Source organism: Argiope bruennichi, chromosome 11 (assembly GCF_947563725.1).
Source record: "Argiope bruennichi chromosome 11, qqArgBrue1.1, whole genome shotgun sequence".
In the NCBI taxonomy this organism is placed as follows: Eukaryota; Metazoa; Arthropoda; class Arachnida; order Araneae; family Araneidae; genus Argiope; species Argiope bruennichi.
This window is the reverse complement of record NC_079161.1, coordinates 5,047,676-5,068,445: the sequence shown is the minus strand read 5'-3', so window position 1 is coordinate 5,068,445 and position 20,770 is coordinate 5,047,676. Positions and strand designations below refer to the sequence as shown.

General features: G+C 31.5%; 1 protein-coding gene across 3 annotated transcripts in view; it reads left to right on the top strand.

The window, feature by feature from the left end:
- The window catches only part of LOC129957169 (DNA-directed RNA polymerase III subunit RPC5-like), a 48,791-nt gene extending 36,465 nt beyond the window's left edge, over window positions 1-12,326 (top strand). For 2 of the 3 annotated variants that reach the window (XM_056069355.1, XM_056069357.1), the window contains 6 exons: window positions 1,343-1,443; window positions 3,227-3,315; window positions 4,999-5,402; window positions 7,227-7,292; window positions 9,099-9,224; window positions 12,207-12,326. In XM_056069355.1, coding sequence (XP_055925330.1) covers window positions 1,343-1,443; window positions 3,227-3,315; window positions 4,999-5,402; window positions 7,227-7,292; window positions 9,099-9,224; window positions 12,207-12,269 — 849 coding nt within the window. In that variant the 3' untranslated portion in view covers window positions 12,270-12,326. The remainder of the gene's footprint in view (window positions 1-1,342; window positions 1,444-3,226; window positions 3,316-4,998; window positions 5,403-7,226; window positions 7,293-9,098; window positions 9,225-12,206) is intronic. The other variant, XM_056069356.1, reaches the window with a different exon arrangement.
- The last annotated feature ends 8,444 nt before the right edge of the window (window positions 12,327-20,770 follow it).

Here is a 20,770-nt window from a genome sequence, read left to right as displayed (position 1 = left end):
CTTTAGCAATGATAGACATCTAAAATAGCAATAATTAGTGATTCAGTTGTTAATAAATCTTTGAGGACAGACTGCAGCTTTTAGATTTTTAATATATTGAATGAACACAATGAAAAATGCACATATTACATCTAAAATGGTAAAACATAAGTAGACAAGAAGATGATTGGATGTTTTTACTTTACAGTATGTTTTTACTTTACTTGAAAAAAATCCATCTGCTGGACATAATAAACAGTTAGTCAGTTTCTTTTTTAAAAAAAACATACAAGTCCAATAATTTTGTGTTTTGTTTCAATCAAATCCTTAATTTTGCATGACTTGAAATTAGAAAGCACAAGAAGGTGATTTAATATGGTTTTATCTTTTTAACTTGGGAATTTTTCTGAACTAAATTAGAGGCAGTAATAAAAAGAAATTACTTTTTTATGTAAATATAAATTTTCATTTAATATGCTTTTATTTCAGGTAATTTTGAATTATTTATTCTCTTGATTTTTCCATTGATAAAAACAAAGGGATGTTGTTCTATTATAACTAAGCACAAGTATAAAGGAAGTGTATTTTCTATACTGTGCATGTATAGGGAAAGAGGAAAGGATTCTAGGTGATAAAGAGCTTACCTCATCAAGGATTTTCTGGTTAAAGTTTTTTTTTTTCTTTTTTTTTTTCCCCATAATGGACGAGTGATATCGTGACTTGAATCCCAAAGAGTGCTAGTACATTATCTTGTTTCATTTATATAAAGATGGAATAATTTTATTAATTTTTCTCTCATTTCCTGCCATTAATATGTGATCAGCAATCCTATACTATTCTAATAATTTCCAAACTTTAACTATTGATATATCAATTAAAATAATTAAAATCTGATTCCATATTTAGAAAAGTGAATTGTGAATCAAAATTTAAAATAATTGAATAAACACATTTTACATCTTATCAATAATAGTGTGTGTTTTATAAATTGTTTTTGTTTAAACTGAATTTGTATGAGAGCGAAATGTGGAATTTTAAAGCTCTCCTTATTAGATTATTTTAAAAATATAATTTTCTAGTTGGCTTTATATGTATGAAAAATTTTATTTTGTCTGTCAGACCATGTATGTGCAAATTTTTACTATTTAGATTTTTATACATGTAAATTTAAATAATAGCTGAAATTACCTTTGGCAATTATTTAAAGTTTCATGCTTTAAATGGAGTGTTTTTGAATTAATTGTCAGAATTTTAAAATATTAGTATCTTTTTGTGTTTTAATGAGTGGGATATTATTCTGTAAATATTCAATCATGTTTTTCAGATGAGTTATTTAATTTATATTTTTTTCTGTATGATTTAGATCTTAGATGATGACTTTAAAGCTATTATGCTCCCTTTAGCAAATAAGACTAACCGTGGTTGGGAATTTAAGTTTCCTACAGATAAGGAATTTCTTGAAAAGTAAGTTTTCAGATTTTTCTTCACTGTTTCAATTTTTATCTTGTAAGGGGTAAAATTAGAATATTGGTATTAAATATTTTGAATTTACAAGAGTTCAATTAAATTTTTTTATAAAATGTTTGAAATTCATTTTTCTTTCCCTCTCAGTTGCAAAATTTAATTAAAGTAGAGTTTGCAGCAAAGATGTTATATGAAAATCTTTAGCTTTTTATTACTTGATAATAAAAGTCTTATATCAAAACTGTATCTTATGTAAACTCAGTTAACAAATCTTGGTTTATAGAGTTTAAACATGCATTTATCGGTTACATGCATTTATATTTGTTTAAAATTATATTACTTTGGACACCTTTGAAGAATTTGGATAATTTAACATTTTAGTGAGTTATAGTGGACTGGAATAACTATGCAAGATTCATTGCACTTACATCTGAAGGCAGTGGAAAATATTACTTCACATGACACTATAGTTTCTGATATATATATTATATATTTGTTTCAGTTACACTTCCTTAAAGTTGATCGATTTTCCTTCCTTCTGGATTTCTTGTCAAATTTATTGATCTGTAATTACCTTTATAATCTTCTTTCATACTCTTTACTCTCAGCTTTACTCTTTTCCATTTTGTTAAATAAGATAAATAATAATAAAAATATGCAAAATTGTTTATGCCTGAATTGCAGAACTAAGTTTTAAAATTTCCATGATACATAGTTATGCAATATTTACATATGAATATCAAATTAAAATTCATATGATTCTGTACATTTGAAATGGAATTAATATTACAATATAATAAAAATTTATTTGAATAGCAAAAGTACTTATGAATGTTATATTATGGCAACATATCTGCACTGATATATCCATATGTGAATTTTGTTTGTGCTATTTATACTACTAACTGAAATTTTATTTTGCCTAAAAAAAACATCAAAATAAAGCAAGATAAATGAATGTTGTATCAGGCTGCTTAGATGTCAAGTTGGCTTTCTGAAGAAGGGATCAAAAAATTTTCAGTGAGAAAGAGCAAATATGTAGTAAATGAATATATAAAGATTAAAGAAAATTCTCATATGAAAAATACACTTTTGTAACTGTGTTTATCTCTCTGCAAACATGCTAATTTAAAATGCTAGAAGTTAGACTACCCTTAGAAGAATTTTTTTCACTTACCTAAGTTCATTTGTATCTATCAGTTTTTATGCATGTGACATAATTAGAACAAAAAGCAATGAGCTGTATAAATGAAATGTATCATATATTTTTATCAAGAGGATTATAAATGTGTTCTAAATTTTGAACCAAGGCCATAAATAATTATCAGTCTATCTGTTTGTATGTATGTGATTGACTGCATTATTGAAAGAACTCAGCGATTTTGCTGAATGAAATTTAGCATATCTTGTGACCATATGTGCAAACACTTAACAAGCCTTAAATTTGATGCAGAAAATGTGCCATATTGCTCCTGTTGTGCCATCTTTACTTGTACTGGGTTTGGTGTATTTTTTCTATGATTTTTTTTTTTTTTTTGTCAAGAATGCAGACTTGTAAGAAAAACTGATTTTATTGTTTTTATATGCAAGAACATCCAGGAGAAGACACTGCTCCTGGTCAGTGTTTAAATATTATAATTAATGCAAAAATCAAGTTCTTATTTTGAAATTTTCATATATCCCTGTAATATAATTGTTTAAATATGCATTAAAACATTAGATATTATATTTTTGTAACTTAGTTTTTACTGCGTGTATTCAATATATTTCATTTTCTTTTTAGTCATCCATCAATTCAACAAAGTCAAGACATAAAATGGAATCTTAGGTATAATAAACTTGTAAAGGATTTGAAGATGTTTGAACATGAAGGTAACAGATAACTTTATACAAAATTTCATAATGTATTGTACTTTATTTATTTAAAATATTTTGTTATGTTAAATTCTATTATATATTTTAGAGAGAGGTAGAGAAAACTTAATTTTTTAAATTAAAAAAATAGTTACCTTTCTAGCGAAATTTTCTTTTTTTCCTCCTGAACCAATCTAACCTTACATTTTTTCCATCCAGAAAAGTAATAACATGCATACACATTTGAATATAAAGATTCATTCTAAGAAGAATTAAGAAGTTAAAAGAAACAATTAATGATATCTGTTGTTTTTTTTATAGTAATTGCTACTTCCCTAGAATTTGAAAACAATATATTATTGGAAATGGTAGTCAGACTCAATGTGCATGTGTAAAGGCTATAAATGGTCTCAGGATGTAAGGTTTTAACAAAGTAGCTTGGATTATTTTCTTAGGTACCTATTGGAAAAGTTTTTAGACATACTCCTTATAGAGATGTTACTTATTACAGTGGTTCTCATGAAAAATTTCAGAAAATTTCTGCTCATCTTCACCAATTCTGATCTCTAGAATCCAAAACCAACCATTAAAAGTTCATATATCGTTTACATATATTACTTTGCGAATGTTATCTTGTAAAAATAATAACTTGATTAAATCTCGGATGAGTTTGTTGATGAATCATTCAGCTCATAGTATGCAGAAATGGCAATGAATGGAAATTTTGATTTTCTCTTAACTTCCTTACACTTTGAAATAGAAAAATAAATCACCAAGGAAAATTAGCATTCCATTGTACAGGGGTGATATCTTTATAAGATGCAGTTGATTATAACTGCAACAGTGCATTTTGGGATTATAATATTTCAACAGCATAGTTTTTTGGCATATTTTATTAAAGAATCGATTGATAAAAATTGCATGCATTCTGTCAAAGTCATCTTGTGCATCTACATTTTAAATTGTTGAAAAATATATAGACTCTACCATGACTCAGAATATGTTTCAAATATATTGCTATTATGTAATATACTTATTTTAATTTAAAAGTCCCTTTTTCCCCCCATTTGTAATGTGAAATGCACCATTGGATGTCATGGAAAGATGTATAAATGCATTAACTATCCATATTTAACTAAACGATTTTTGATATGTTCCAGTAATCTCACATAGTATACTTATAAAAGTGCTACTGCATTTGGTGATCTACTAGTTTCTCCAAAATATTGTTTGTCTTTAATTTCAATTAAATCCATTATGCATAATTTGATGTTCATGAGTCCCTCAACAAAGTAATTTTAATTATTTAGATAACACGGTTTTTATGTCTAGAAAAAAAAAGAAGAAGAAATCATAAAGAACTTTCTAATATTTAGTTCACCAATCAAACATGTGTTTTTCTTTTTTTCTTTTAGCCAAAACATATAATAGACTCGCAGAATTATGCGAACGCCAAACTGTAATTGTTTTTTAAAGGATAACTCGCCAAATGTAATTTAGGAAAAAAAAAAAAAAAATCAGCAATTCTATGAAATGCAAATAGATTGTTCCTGAAATTAACCTTGTCCACAAAGCATTCTAGTGATTGGCGCCCGTCATCTTTGGTCTAACTGTTGTTTGTGTCTTAAGGAAGGGTTGAGAACTGTCTTTGTTAATTTATTTGCAAACAAACTGCACCTTAAGAACCTTTCTTCGCAACAGAAGATCCGCTCCGCCCGAGGCAGAAGAGGCACTCTCACAGCTCGGTGAGCGAAGGAGACGAGAGTGGCACGGACAGCGGCGCCCCAAAGGACAAAGGCAGGAGAGCTCACGGCTCCAAGAAGCGCACCGCCCTCAGCCCCACCAAGTCGTCTGCGTCCAAACCGAGGCTAGCCACGCTCGACATCTCGCCCACATACCTAGAGAGTTCGCCTCCCGAGGGCCTCAGGCAGGAGCTACGTGAGCTGGTTGGTGGGGCCCTTCGACAACATTTCTGCATGACCTTGAGCGAGATTAAGGAGTTTTTGCTTGAGAGTCCCCTCAGCTCTGTCGTTGGACGGACGGATTTCGAGAGCCTGCTAGATGAAGCGCTGGTCGAGTACGGGGCTCAAAAACTGAAAAATAAGGTGATTTTTTTTCTCTCATTAGTTTAGGGGTGATTTGTGAAGGCGCGAATCGAAAATTGGAATTAGAATTAAGAAAAAAACCTTCAGGAAAGCTACAAATTTTTCCTATATGTATGGAATATAGCACATTTTGGCTTCACGGTATATAGAATATGCATTTTGGTTTGGTATAGTTTAATTATATTATCTTCTCATTTAAAACAACAGTAGGGCTATTCTGAAACACAGTTTGTCATTTTGAACCATGATAGGTGACGAAAACGATACTTGTACTGGCACCCCCTCTCAAGATTTCTGCACCATATTAAGGAAAGACATTAGGGCTCGACACATTTAGCGTACACCAGATCTGCCTACACGTTGGATCGGATTTCGAACCTGGAACCGCCGGATCTCGAAGTCGAGACCTTATCACCAGGTCACCATGGTCCATGCATTTCGGACGTCTTCCAACTGGCCACCATTTGAAACGGATCTGCCATTTCGGCAACAAGAGCAGTACTAAATTGAATTTATTTAACTCTTTATGTTTTTGACTTGTAGTATTAACATAACGTTAAGAATGGATAGCTCCGATAGACACTCAATCCTTCGGTTGATTTTATCGAAATGATGATGCAAATTTAATCTTTTTGACTCTTTACAATTTGTTCATGTGTCCGAAAGCACATGTACTGACCAACTTCTCAGAGACGAGATTATTTACAGAAATGTACAGTTTTTGCAATACCCTATTTTAGCTATCTCGTTGGCAGCATTTTTATGTTATCTTGCTGATTGGCAGTCATAATTCCAAACGCAGTGTTTGTCTTATTCGTGGAAGTGTGAAACATGGAATGGTCTTCCATTTGAATAATTGATTATCATGATGAATATTTGTTTCCATATAAGTTAACGCTCACTAATTCCCATGCTGTGACGCTTAAATATTATTTAAAAAAATGGATTTAAGTGTAAAAAATTTTTAAAAAATCTTACAAATTACGTTATGATAACTATTTTTATCTTAGTAGTTTGACTAAACTACCCAAAGCCTTTAACATTATTAATAAAATCTTCTTTAAAAGGAAGTGTGAGAGTTTGATGTGACATACAAAAATGAAAGACTATTCAAGGGCGGGAATGCGAAAATTTCATTCAGAATTGCTGAACTAAGTAGACAAAATATGGTATGATGTCTTTATACCAAGATTGATTTCTAGCAGATTCTAATGTCAATATGAAATCAATGCTTCGCTTATCCATTAGTTGAACGAACATGATAATTCAGAGCTGCAAACAGTTAGACCGATAACATTCAGGTCGTAGAATATTATGATCAGAAATAACCATCTGTTAATGCATATATCCTTGTGTATGCGAGCACAGTAGCTCAGGAAAATGCGACGATTTAGTATTTGATGACCAACAAAGGGACATCTAAATGTATTATATAAAGAATCTCAAAGACTTTTCTCTGTTTTATCAATAGATGCGAAATTCATTGAAGAACTGGACATTGAAACTTGTATTCATATCGGCTACCTGCTCCACTATCCCAGCACTTGCGCTTCCTCCATGACGCGTCCTGGGAATGCAGATTCATATAAAGGGATATGAGCTAAGCGCATCATATTATGCTAACATATATGGCGCGTCATATTATGCTAGTCGGGGGAGGAGAGATCGCTCTCTTTTGATTACAACTGGAGAAAACACGATGCTTCTGTAAAATGTAAAATAAAATAATAATAGATAAAGTTTTTACAAATAATTCTTTCTTCTCTTTCTTTCACCTGCGAATGTAAGGCATTTGTTTTGAAATGTTTTTATGTATCTTTTCAGTGGCCACAAAATACCCTACCAGAAAGTCTGTATGCTTTTGCAAAATTTGGCAATAAATTAGATCGTGTAAGTATTTCTTTCCATCGTCTCTTCTCAGGAAATCTTTTATCTTACACTTACTTAAAATTATTGTTGTTTTATACAGGATGTTCACAAATGATAGTCTCAGTTTCGACATTTTTCTAAGAAAAGAAGTAAATCTGAAAATTATGACATCATGCTAGCTTTCAAGTTATGACATATTTCTTGAAACATGTCAGGATGGTGCCGATTTCTTATTAGGTTCACTGTAACATAGCATCCATATGAGCGGTGGAACAATTTTAAAGGGATATTTTTAAATGTTTTTCGTAACAAATCTTTACATCCTATTGTGTCCTTTTCTTCAAAAAGGGGTCATTTGGGAGTTCTTTTTCCTGCAGCCTTGGTCTGAAAAGGAAACCTGAATTACACAAACGCTGTGGGGTCAGTATTTCAGGTGATGACTGAGTTAATATAAAAAATTTCATTAATATATTTTTACTTTTTTTACTTTCTTGTATACGAAGTACACAAAAAGTATTATAATCGCCAAAAAATCCGAACTTGAAATTTAGATGAATCTCTACATTTTACACCTCCCTGAATCTGAAAAACATGGGGAGGACGAATGAAATGTGATATACTGTCTTTAAACCGAATTTACAAATTTTTATAAAATAGCGTGCATAATCCAATCAGAGGAAGTCTATCTGCTCAGCTGTTCGAATATAATGTAACGCGATAACTACAAAACGAGGGGAGCTGAATGGATAAAATTCGGTACGGAGATTTAACACCTTTAAGTGTTGATACATGTCGAAGTTCGAGCCAAATCCAATGAGGGGTTGACTGACCGTCTATCGGTCTATACTTTCAGACAGATGTAAACACGATAACTCAAAAACTCAATGACTTAAATATATCAACTTTGGTGTCAGATTTTTGTTTCAGTCTTTAAGAAGAATGCATCTGAATCACAAATCTGATTCTGGGATACAATGAACCACATATCAGGGATCCATTTCCAAAAACCAAGCCCTGGATCACATAGATTCAGTAGAAATGGTAAATTCACGTCAAAGCTTAATATTTTGTAAATATAACCGGGACACTCAGAACACTGGAAAGACGTGCTACCTCTATGCGAGGACGCCGGCTCAAATTTTAAAATAAAACTACAATTGTTATTCCAGATCACATACTAAACTTAATAAAGTCAGTGTGTTTTTCAGTTATTGCGTATGCATACATACGTACGAAAATTCAGATGACAGGGGATCAGCTCTCTGATGGATTTGGTTTTAAACTTAATACAAATCTACATTTTAGTTTCTTAATTTCTACCCAGATTTTCGTGTTAACTAGTATTCGGACAGACAGACTTCTTTCTAAATGGATTTCGTTCAAAATTTGATAAGGAAGTTAAAAGTTTGGAGTTAAGTCCATGTACTCAACTTCATCCAACTTCCTCGTAACGTTTTTAAGTTATTGTTTTCACAGACGGACATAAGATAATAAGACGGACCATACTTTTTCCTGGTATACGAGAAAATTAATAAGCTTTGTCTTAGATGACTGAAATTTTACATGTGGCCTGGTGACTGAAAGTTTTGACCACTTCACATTACAAATTCGTCAAAAAACTACCTTTTTGCTTTCCTGCATATATTAAGAATCATAAAATGTGCTTTGTTATGCCAATACACACGGGGAAAAAAGCTGCTTTATTGTGAAAGTATACTAGAAAAGGAAGGTGAAGTCACTTTTTGCTGATTTGAAAATTATAATGAGACTTTGTGAACATCTTGTAAAATGATCATGAAAACTAATTTATCTCTTCTACCCTTCTAGTATCGAGCTGCTCTCTTGGATTTGTTTTCCACCACTGCTAGAACGAGAGCTAACCTTTTTGTGAAAAAAGTTGAAGATGAACTTAGAGAAAGAATTTCTGAAGCTGATTGCCGGCAAATATTTGAAGTATGTACCTTGCTCTCCCCCCCCCCTCCACTTGAAATCTAACTAAAACACTTACAAAAGTATGCTGCTGTTCATTGATATATTATGTTACCCATTCTTATCATGTTCAGTAGCTAATATGTAAGCCATTAGAAACAGATATATAGTTGCAGTTGGAAAAATGTTTTCAGTGACAGGAAGAATTATATTTCAAAGGTTATATTTCATTTAAGTTAAATCATTTAAATATACTTTCATTGCCATGGTACCTCTAAATTGGGAGGCATTAAATCTGTGTTATTTTAACTGTCTTGCATATGTTTCCTTCATTTAGTACATGAACTTTTCTAATGGTGACCAGTTCCATGATATCAGAATGCTATTAAAAACATAAATCTCCAGTTCATCTGTCTTCTAAATTTCTTTGTAGTGTTGTTACTTCACTTTTATATTTGCCATGTAAATTACAGAGATATTAAACATAATTCTTCTTTTATAGCTTTACATGATTTTCACCCACTATTTAGTTAAATATCTGATGAAACAATGTAAACGTTTTGAATCTCTGAATATCAATGCAATTTAATGTAGGATATTGGGAAAAATTTTTAATCGCCAGTATTCTGTAAAAATTTCTATGAATATTTCATTGGTATTACTAGAATTTTTTTTTTTTTTTTTAATTTGAAACGATGTAAAAATCATTCCCTTGGAGTAATATTTTCAGAAAATACCAAAACTTATTTTTGATTAAAATTTCAAAAAATAGCTCTAAAGTATACGTTTTCAACTTCCAAAGTATATGTGTGCCAAATTTGGTAGCCGTAGGACAAATGGTCTGACCAGCTCTATCTTTATTATTAGTGACACATTTATCTTTATTATTAGTAAAGACAGAGATAGTTTGAGTTAGTATGTATATTTCTGGAAAGGAATAAATGGTTTGCTCTGATATCCTATTATTAAATTATTATATATGCATGTTAAATTAGTGAAATATTTTTGCTTATCAAATCGTATAGCAGGAAATGACAGTCTGTGCTTACTCTGAAGTTTTAGGTCTACTCTATAGAGCATCCGCACACCACATTTACTTTTATTATTATCACATGAAATACTGGTTTTTGTTGCATTTCTCTGTACAGAAGTAGCTTTTATTATTCACTGTCAAATGTAACCTATTTTATTGAATACAGTGTCATTGAATTAATCACTTTTCACGATTAATTAATCGAACTGCAAAATATTAGCATTCTAAAGAAGGTCGCTGTCTTATTATCAAAAAAATCCTTTTAGTCAGAGGAAAGAAGATATTAAAAAAAATCAAGAAATAAGCTTAACTATCGGCAAGCTGATATTTACTATGACTTACCTATTGAAATTGTTTTGGAAGATCTGAACATCAATTATTATCTCAATACAAAAACATCCTTTTGATAATATTGGTTTTATTTCCTTCTCAATTTCCCCTTCATTTTAATCCAGTTTATTATAAGTCAAATGATGCAAATGTGCAATATGTTTGTTGTGATGGAATTCACACTCATCCATCAAAATATTTTATTACAAATTTTTTTGCCAGTCATTAGTATGACTTTCACTTCCTGTTCAAGTTGATATTTATATACTTTTTAATTTGCTGTCATCTGATTCAATTAAATTAAAAGTTTTCAGTCGTATCAAATAACAAGGTGAAAATTTAAAAAATTGCATTTCATATTTATCATTTAAAAGTTTGTAAAGCCAAAGGCAAACAAGCTTGTCACCAAAGGTGGCTAGTTTCATTTAAATCTCTGCATAATTTTTTTGAGCAAGGTATTTTCTAACTTGAAATTTGAATCGTCTCCTCCCTCCAAGCAGCTACTCTGTGGACGTTGTCCGTTCGACTGAGTAGTAAAATGAGGGATATGCCCTGCATGCCTCCGTTTTATAAATAATTTTCAAGTTTGAGAACAGATAACTTAATAACATTAGTGGAATTAATTTCCGATTTTGCATTTTTCTTTCTTGTTTGTTATATTACTTTTTAAAATTATTTAAATTCTTTCTCGTAAACAAGCATCCATTGAAAGAGAAAATTAAAATATTCAAGTTAGAAATGTAATTGAAAAATATGTTTCACAACATGTAGTCTATGACCACATAAAGCAATCTGATAGAATCCATTAACTAAACATTATTAAATAATTCAGAAGATTAGCAATATCAACCCACTCATTTGCCTGCTTTCAGGGAAAGAAATAGTTTTCAATGACATACAGAAATTTAGATTCTGATTTCTTGATCTCTTTATGGAAAAAGAAACTTCTCCTGGAAAGGAAAATTGCTGAAATTGGATGCAAAGCTAATTCACTTTTTTGTTTGACAAGCCAGAAAAATTTCATTACTACAAAATTAATTAGTTGGGAAAAGTTATTAATAGAAAAGTATTTGGAAAGAATCTCTGAAGTAAACAGTCTTTTATTTACATATTTTATAAAACTAACATGATTTTTATATTCTGGATCTATTTACTTACGTTCTTAACTTTTTTCAAAGAATTGGAATGTTAATGAAATAGCGATATTTTTTTTTCCTCTTTATACTACTAATTGCAGCATAATTAAATAATTTAAGATATGCAATGAAAGTCTTTTAATAAGAGTTTTCAAATGAAACTTGCATTAAAAAAACATTTTTAAATAATTTGGTTTCAAAGTTAATAGAAAATATTCCATGATTTCTAGTAATATTTTATGTGTATATTTATGTGTAAATTGGACACTTATTTAGTTAATACCCAACTTAATTTATTTCATTGAACTTATAGTTCTATAATAACAAATATTATGTTAAGCTTGTTTTTTATTTTTCCTCTAAAGTTGCTTAAAAAGCACTTATAAAATGCTTATTTTTTAAGATAAAATGAGTCCATACATCCTGTTTACATTTGCACAATTTTTGGTGTCTTATTCTATCTCCAAGTTATTATGCCTAACTGATTATTCTTAATTTTCATTGCAGGAATACTGTGTCTACAAATCTGGATTTTACTATCTCAAAGGCACAGTAACTCTGGAATCCTAAAGTCAGAGTATTGTACTGTCATATATTTTGTAAATAAAAGTTCCAACTTAAAAAGTTTTTTTTTTTTTCTTCTTTTGTCTTGATGCTTATCTAATTCATCCAAATTGAAGTAAAATTTGGATTCATTTCCTCCTACATATTTAATATGATGAATAATTAGTTGGCAAAAAGGAATTTATATATCTAGGAATAAATGAATCATGCTACTAAAGAATAGGACTTGGCGAGGACGAAGTTTCCCTATAATTATCTTCGCAATTTTGCTGTTCCAAATGAAAGGAAGCTGCAAGTGGTTATGAAAATAATGGGAACTCCTGTGAATGAAAATGACATTTAAGAATACACTTCCTAAGCATTGAAATATAATCCTAACTACCGTTTATTTTTTTTAATAAAAAGTATATATGATGATACTATAGGTAGCTTTAGTAAAGTTGTGTGTACACCTTGGGTTTTTGTGTAAAGCATAAAATATCAGACTTCAAAAAGACCGGCCTGTAGGAGCCGACTGATTGGAACATCTGAACTTGTGGGCATTTCTGGAGATACGACATCTAAAGTCATGAAAGCATTTACTCAGCGCGGCAGTGGACGGACAGTCTCGCTGGGTGAAACAAACTGATGAATGTGAAAACGGATTTCAATGTCTGAAGAGAAAACAGGCTTTCATTTAGTAAATTACTGTGCTGTAAACTCTTAAAATTATACAGTTCATTTCTTCATAGAAAATCGGTTAAAGTCTGTTAACGGTTATGTTTAAGTTATTTAGTTTTGAAAATATCAAAATTAGCAGCTGGTACACCATTTACACCACTAAGAGCCTAATGAAGTAAAAACAGAATTATTCGCTGTACCGTATTGTAGAACAATGCTTTATGATATAATAAAGCAGTATAAAATAATATCAAACATACTAAATGAGAGTACAGAGAAATAATACAGTAAAACAAATAATACGGTAATACAATAAATACAAATGAAATAATACAGAGATGAGAAAAGGCATGCAATAGTAAAATATTGTTATTAAATAACAACAAAGACACATATAATTAATGAATCATGATTACAAAAAAAAAAAATCGTATCTCGACCAGCTGGTTTGCCAGAAATATTGGTTATATTTGATTTCAAATAAATCGTTAGGATATAAAACTTCATGCGCATGATTTCACCAAGTTGTCAGACATTAATGCCATGTTATTTTAATTGCTTTAGTTAAGGGGGTCTGGGACACATTTAAAAAAATTTTTATTTATTTAGAATTTTGAAATTTTTTGTACTGGTTAATCATCTTGTTAATAATCAAAATAGGCTACATGAAAGTTTTAAAGGAAATATTTTTTAATTTTAGGTTGAATTTTTTAAAAGAAAAAGTTGTTATTTTAAATTGCCAAAACTCGAAATATTCTTGGCCAGTTTTCAAAAAAAAACATATGAACTTTAATTCAACAATTTTAAAAATATTAATTCAATAAAAAAAAAGAAAGATTTAAATAAAAATTTCTAAGATACTCTTTAAAAAAGTCAGTTTTTAAAGTAAATATTTTTTCAAAATTGGCGAATTAGAATTAAAGTGAAATGTTTAAAAAGATGTGTTCCAAATTTCACCCTTTAATGTTAATCGGTTCTTGACTTATTACAATCGAAATACAAGAAATTTTGAAAAAGTGCGATGGAGAAAAAAATGCAATGCATCATGGTGAAAAATGCATTTAAAGTTTGAACACCTTTCCCGCAGGCATAGCCTTTGAAAAATAGGCATTATTTTGGTGACAATATCTTCTCGCAGAGGAGTTTTAATGCCTGTCTAATGAGTAGTGGGTTTTTGTGTCAGCGCGAGGGCTCGATTGAAGAAGCACCAAGATTCAAGCTTCTATGCTTGGTTTAGAATCTATGCAGCTGCAGTGTCGCAGAATCGCATAAATATCTCTTACTATCCCTTTGACATTGCTTTTGTTTCGAACTATGAAGTTAAGGTAATATCTGGTAATTTTTTTATAGCTGTATCACTCAGGCTTCCACGCTTCTTTCACCAAGTGATATGCCATTTTGCTCTTCATCGTCTACTAGTGTACGTACAGCATGACAACAAATGTCTGAGTGCTAGATTTTCAAAATAGATGATAGTCATTCATTTTAAGGGCCATAGTCTCCATTTTTTGACTAATTTGTTCTTCATTTTTTTTTTCTTTCATATATTTAATTTAACAGCTGTGACGTAGCTAGATTTCTTTGGTTGATTATAAATTCGTCTCGTCTCTGCAATTATTATATGCTCCCTACATTTTAGCTCTAAAATGTCCTTTTCCTTGATATAAAAAGAGCATCCTCTAGATGTTGCCGAATGCTCGCCTTGACAATTTATGCATTTTTGTGGGAATTGACAAATACCTGCCTGAATGCTGCCACACAGATGACAAACCTTTGGCTTTTCACATACCCTTGAAGGGTGCATGAAACTAAAACAATTCGCGCACTGCTGTGGATTGTCGATAAAAGGTTGTATTTGATTTGTGAGCCAAATCTTTATATCCACCGACAAGCTTGTTTCAGGTTTCGTGATAAGGACGGGTGATGTCTCCCGAGAATCTTTCTGTTTTAAGAAATGCCTCACCACAACAATTCCAATTTCATTGTTTTTTGTCAATTCTTCAACAATCTCTAGCAGCGAGACTGAAATGTCATAAAGGAGAAATCGGGAGGTTATATTCTCCCGTATAATATCCGTCGCAACTGGAATGTTCACTATGGTGTCTAGATTAAGTAATGGAGCTGCGCAAATAGGATCCTGTGTTATAAACAAGATTCTTCCCTTGCAAGTAAATTTCATGCTTTGTATGTTTACATGACGGTTGATTTTAACTTGCTTATAGAGTAAAAAGGGTTCATTTGGGGAATTCTTAAATTTGAATCCGCATTTGACATTACAATATTAATTTCTTCGTGTTCATTTTACCTTAGACGTAAAACCAGTTCATTTGCGGATTTTCCTCTCTTAAAGAATTTTTCCGAAATTGAAAATTGCATGTTGTTTATAAAATAGCAAATTCATATTTTTCCTTTACAGTGATCTTTGTATGGCTCGGCTTTAACTAAGTTTCGGAGCAGGAGAAAAATGGACAGGTCTCTCACCTGACTTCAATGCTTTAGTTAAAAAGAGAACTTTTAACAAAACAAAAAACAAAAAAAAGGAGCAAACTCTTTTGCTTCAAAAATAACAGTACAAAACCACTCAAAATTCAAAAGCACCAGCTCCCTCGACCGACCCACCTCAACCAACTGATAAAAGCGATCTCCTCCAAGCTTGAACTTGAGAGTGGTAGGGCTCTATGCCAACAATGGCTGGTATCCCCTGTTTCCAGATGTTGAGAGCAAAAAATTCCATCGACAAACACAAGAGCGCGCGCAGACACAAAAACAAATTGAAATTTCAGTCAGTTAGCAGTTCCGCTGATGCGATTTAGTCCATATTCAGGTTTCTAAACTTCAAATGAAGAGGTACAATAAAACGGAAAGTTCCCGCAGCACGGATAGCAATAGTTGCAAATAGTTCATTTTGATGTGCTGGGTCACAAATAGGACGAATGGTTGCATAATAATGTTGTTGTGTTCACATACGACAATAATTTAAATGAAGTATTTTGGGTTATTATCTTAGTTGCACTCACTGTAATTCCTTCTATGGAGCATTGGTTGGCATTATTAAAAAATTTCATATGTTGTGCGATCCTCGACCCATTACTTGTTTTGAACTTGCGACTTATGTTTTCTATTACCGATCAGGAAACAACATTCGGGTTGTGATCGCTATCGAAAGCTGAATCCATTACTTAACAAGAGGTTAGAATATGAATATCAGATGAACAAAGAGTAAGATCTAGGATAGATTGAGTTCTTAAGAAACTGTGCATAAGAATAGTGGTGTGAACCCTTTGACTACACATTTATTTGAAGCGACTTTTGTATTTGAAGCGCATTTAATTTTTTGAACATGTGAAAGCAGTAGCTTTTACGTAAGAATTCATTTATTTCTTATTACTCAGAATATACTACACAATATTGAGATAACAATTAGAATTACAAAAAAAATGGAAACATAAATTCAAATAAATACGGAACGTTCTGATACGTCAAATGTTAGGGTTAATAATTATGTAATGTGAATAAATTAGCCAATCAGCGAAATTGTTACTCAGAGCTGATGGACGGGTTGCTCTCCAAAGAGTGTGGTGCAAATTAAAATCGTCCAAGATGAAAGTTGGCAGGGACAAAGAATCAAAGAAGTGTTTTGTTTTATCAATATCAAAAGCTTGTGGAGCATATGAATTAATAATGTTGAATTTGGTGTCTTGGAATTGTATTTCGATTTCCAAAAGTTCCAAATTCTAGTGTTCTCTAATATTGTTGGGAATTATTCTGCGGGACATATTACCAGGGATACCTATTAGAAGACCAACACTCGATTTATTTTGTCTGTGTGTACGGGAAATAAATTCTGTTCGAAAAGGAAGAAATTTCTGTTTCGGAAAGAAATGTCTCTTGAGAAAAACAAAAAGGAGAAGCAGAAAATGGAGGAATTGTAAGCCAGAGCTTTTTCCCCTTAATTCCCTTGCAATTCCATTGGAGAAACGTCATAAAAAAAGATAGTTAAAAAGATTACTGGAAACTGAGCAAAGAATGAGACTTTGAAAAGGACAAAAAGCAAAAGGGATTGAAAAACCAGGAGGCTCGTAAATTCGAACCCGAAATTTGTAAAGAGGGTAAACAATTCCATCGTTTAGGAAAATGAAAAGAAAAAACACGAACAAAAAGAAAAACAAGCAAAACCTATCCAAAAAGAATATTACTACTTTTTTAAAGCTAAACTTGAAGGACCACCTGCATCCTGCGTAGTTTGAGCCACAATTTCCGTTGCTTTTTTTCTTCACCCAGGAGATTTGTTTAATACACTTTGATTAAACATGATGGTAACATTTTGTGGTAATTTTTCAACAATTTTTTAAGAAATTTAAAAGCATATTTGTTTGTTGTTCTAATTTTTCGGTTATATTTTTGACTATAGCTGTAATTTCATGGTTTACGGTTTCCTCGACTTCACTCACAGACATATTTGCTTTGACTGCAATGGAATAACTTGATTTTGAGGATTGTTGGTAGAGGCGTCTGGTCTCTCCAGTCGTTAGGTGGTTTCGACATTTAATTTCTATCATTTATCGTTCTCTAATATAATGGGAACAAGATTTCTATGTCGCTGAGTGAGGACCTTGGCAATAATGAATTTTTCGGGACTTTGACATTGACCATCAAGTGTTTCATAACATATGTGACAGATTTGTTTGTTGCAAATTCTAGTTGGATATTATGACGTTTCAAGCGTTGCCTTGGTTTATTTATGAACTTCTGGATATTTTGGTTTTTCTTTCTTTCAAGTCTTAATGGATTCTGGTAAAGGGGTGCCGAGTATAGTAACGAGAACAGGGGAAGAATGTCGAGTCGAGTTAGATTTAACAAATCCTCTCATTTCAATATCGTTATTGCGTGCTAATTCTTCAGCCTATTCTTTAAGAGGAGATTGAGTGGTAATATCGAATATCAGGAATCTGTCAGACACATTTTCCCAAATGACAATGGTCGAAATGGAGGCATCAAGGATTTTATCCAAGTTTAAGATTTGGACAGCGCACGCGGGAACCGATGTCGTGAAAATAATCATTCCTTGTCTTTTAAATTTCATATCCAAAATATTACTGTGCCTATTTATGTGCTGTTTAATGTAGGCTTAGATAAGAAATGTGTTTAAACGAGATATTTTGGATAAAACATCTCTGTTGTACACAATTAGGTTGATTTCTTCATATTGTCTTTGGCCAATTCGAATAATAAGTTCATTCGTGGATTTTCCTTTCTTAAAGAAGTTTTCGTTCGAAGTAGGATGCATTTTAATGCTAGTCGAAGCCTACATTATTGAGGTGACATTTTCAAAACTAGAGTCGGAATCAATATATATCGAGTAACTCAGTTTAACGGTGTGCAGACTTTGCAGCTCTTAAATAGAATAAATATATACACGAAATTAGAGCATATAAGCTTACCTATTGTCCAGATGATAAAAACAAAAGGTTGAGGGAAACAAAATTAATTGGAAAAACCACACTGAAAGCACACAGTACGAAAGCCGTCCTATACGTGTCAATCGCTTTTTCTTCCTGCTCGAAACTATCTAAGATATATGTTTTTGTTTGTATCTGTATAGTGTTGCCAAACGGCTACTAATGAACTTCGTCCTCTATATAATTAACTATGAAATCAAATGCACTATAACATAAAAAAAATACAAACAATAGGTCTTTCGGTTGAAAAAAAATTTAGGATGAAGAAATTATTATTTCGATTAATTTTATTATTTTAGTAGGATATTCTGTATTTCTAACACGAATTTCCGCAATTACAAATACATTACTCAAAATAGAACTGCTGTTATTATTTGACGAATTTACGGGCTAATGACAGGAATCTAGTTTTATATATATAATTTGCCGCATAATGTTGTTTTTATGGAAACTTTTATTGGAACTGGTGTAGGAGAAAGAAAATGTGAAGCCAAATGGCTACACTATGCTGTGAAGAATTCAATAGAATCCTCCTTTAACTTTCAATAACGGGAAAAAATCATGTGATCAGATAGTTGACGAAACAATGAAAGCGGTTTGAATTTCTAGGCAACAATGAACTCTATTGTTGGAAATCAGGCGAGAAACGATTTTTATTTATTGCTAAAATTCAGTAAAAATGGGCCCGACTATTAAATTTGTCTGACTAAAAGACAATTTCTTAACTTTGCAACAATGTAAAACTCATTTTCGTGCAGCAATATTTTTCAAAGTTATCGCGTTAAAACACGAAAATTCAACTTAAATCTTAATTCATTAAAATTCTAGCTAAAGTTGCAAAAAATATCATCGAGTTGCATCTTTCTACATCCATGGCATAAATTTGGTAGCTGTAGATTAGATGGCCTGGCCTGTAGAGTGCCAACACACATACATTCAACTTCATTATTAGTAGAAACAGAGATATTTGAATATCGCATAGTACTTTATTACATCTAGATTTCACTTTTATGACAATTGTCCGGGAATTTACGACTAGACAGATCCTAGAAATAATAGTAGCAAATCGTTTTTCGCTATAAAATCTTCATTACATTCCTGAAACTGTCAGTAAGAGAAGATAATTTTTTAAATGGCGCATCATTCAAAGCAGGAGCTTAAACGTCATTCATACATTCAAGGGAACTGGAAATATATGTACCTTCAAAAAATTCTGATTTTTCAATTTTAATCCCATTAAATTTTGTGCCTTTCATTGATTTCAGAAATATATATATGTCGTAAGTTGTGAAAAGTCGAAAGTTTGCAAATTATCTTTTAACAATATATCTATTAGGTTTCTATGATAGAAAAATAGTTTCTCACCTTTTCCTTGAAACATGTTTTCTTCAAATTTCGGATTTTTAAGTTACATGATATTCATTTTCTTTTATTTTGAATATTTAAATAGGAATAAGTTCAATGTAGCTATCAAAACTAAATTATGCTTATTTTGGAATGATTTACTCTGAATTATTTTTTCTGAGCGTACAGATTTGTGTTTTATCGCTTCACAGCACCTGATATTTGCCGTTAAAAAATACCCTAATAAATAAATATTCATCTACTGTTTCAAAATTAAACTAAAACATTCTTTCTATACGTCCTAAATTTTCTATAGAACATAAAATTTATTCTACAGGCAGATTTAGTTAGCTTTGCACATTGACCATAATATTAACCGCTTTAATAAGTCGTTGCACGTCTCGCTGCACTTATCTGTTTGATCTCTAAATTCTATGAAGTATTTTGGGTCGTAAAATAGGCAACTTGAGTTAAATTATGCTAAAACGGAGTTTGAAGTATCGTATTTTAAAGAAAGTGCCACGTGGTTGTATTTAGTTATCGTCGATTAAATATTTTAGCAAAATACTGATTCAGGGTGATATTCATATTAAATGGGACAAAAATAAAGTATTCCCATGAACGCTGTAATTGTTTTGATAAATCAAATTTAGATGGAACTAAAATTATACAAGTTTCTACAGCTGTTCTATATGTGATGCGGCAAATATGTATGCGGGCTTAGAATTCTTTCCACAATCGCGATTGAATATCCCTTGTTATTGAGGCCAGCGCATCAGTTAACACACGCCACAACCACTTTTTTTACAGCTTCCCTAAAGGATTGGAGATTATAGGCAGATCGCCCAGGCTCTCCGTATAAATATTCGTATTACTGACCGTTATTTGAGGCACATTCATTTTTGCACTCGCACGATGCGTTGATTTTTTTGGGACTTTGTAAAAATGTTTCACCCATTTTTTTCAACCGCTTTTGACAGGGGGTCCTTCTGGATTGAATTCTGTACATAAGCACTCTGTGTCTTGAAACTGCTTATTCTTATG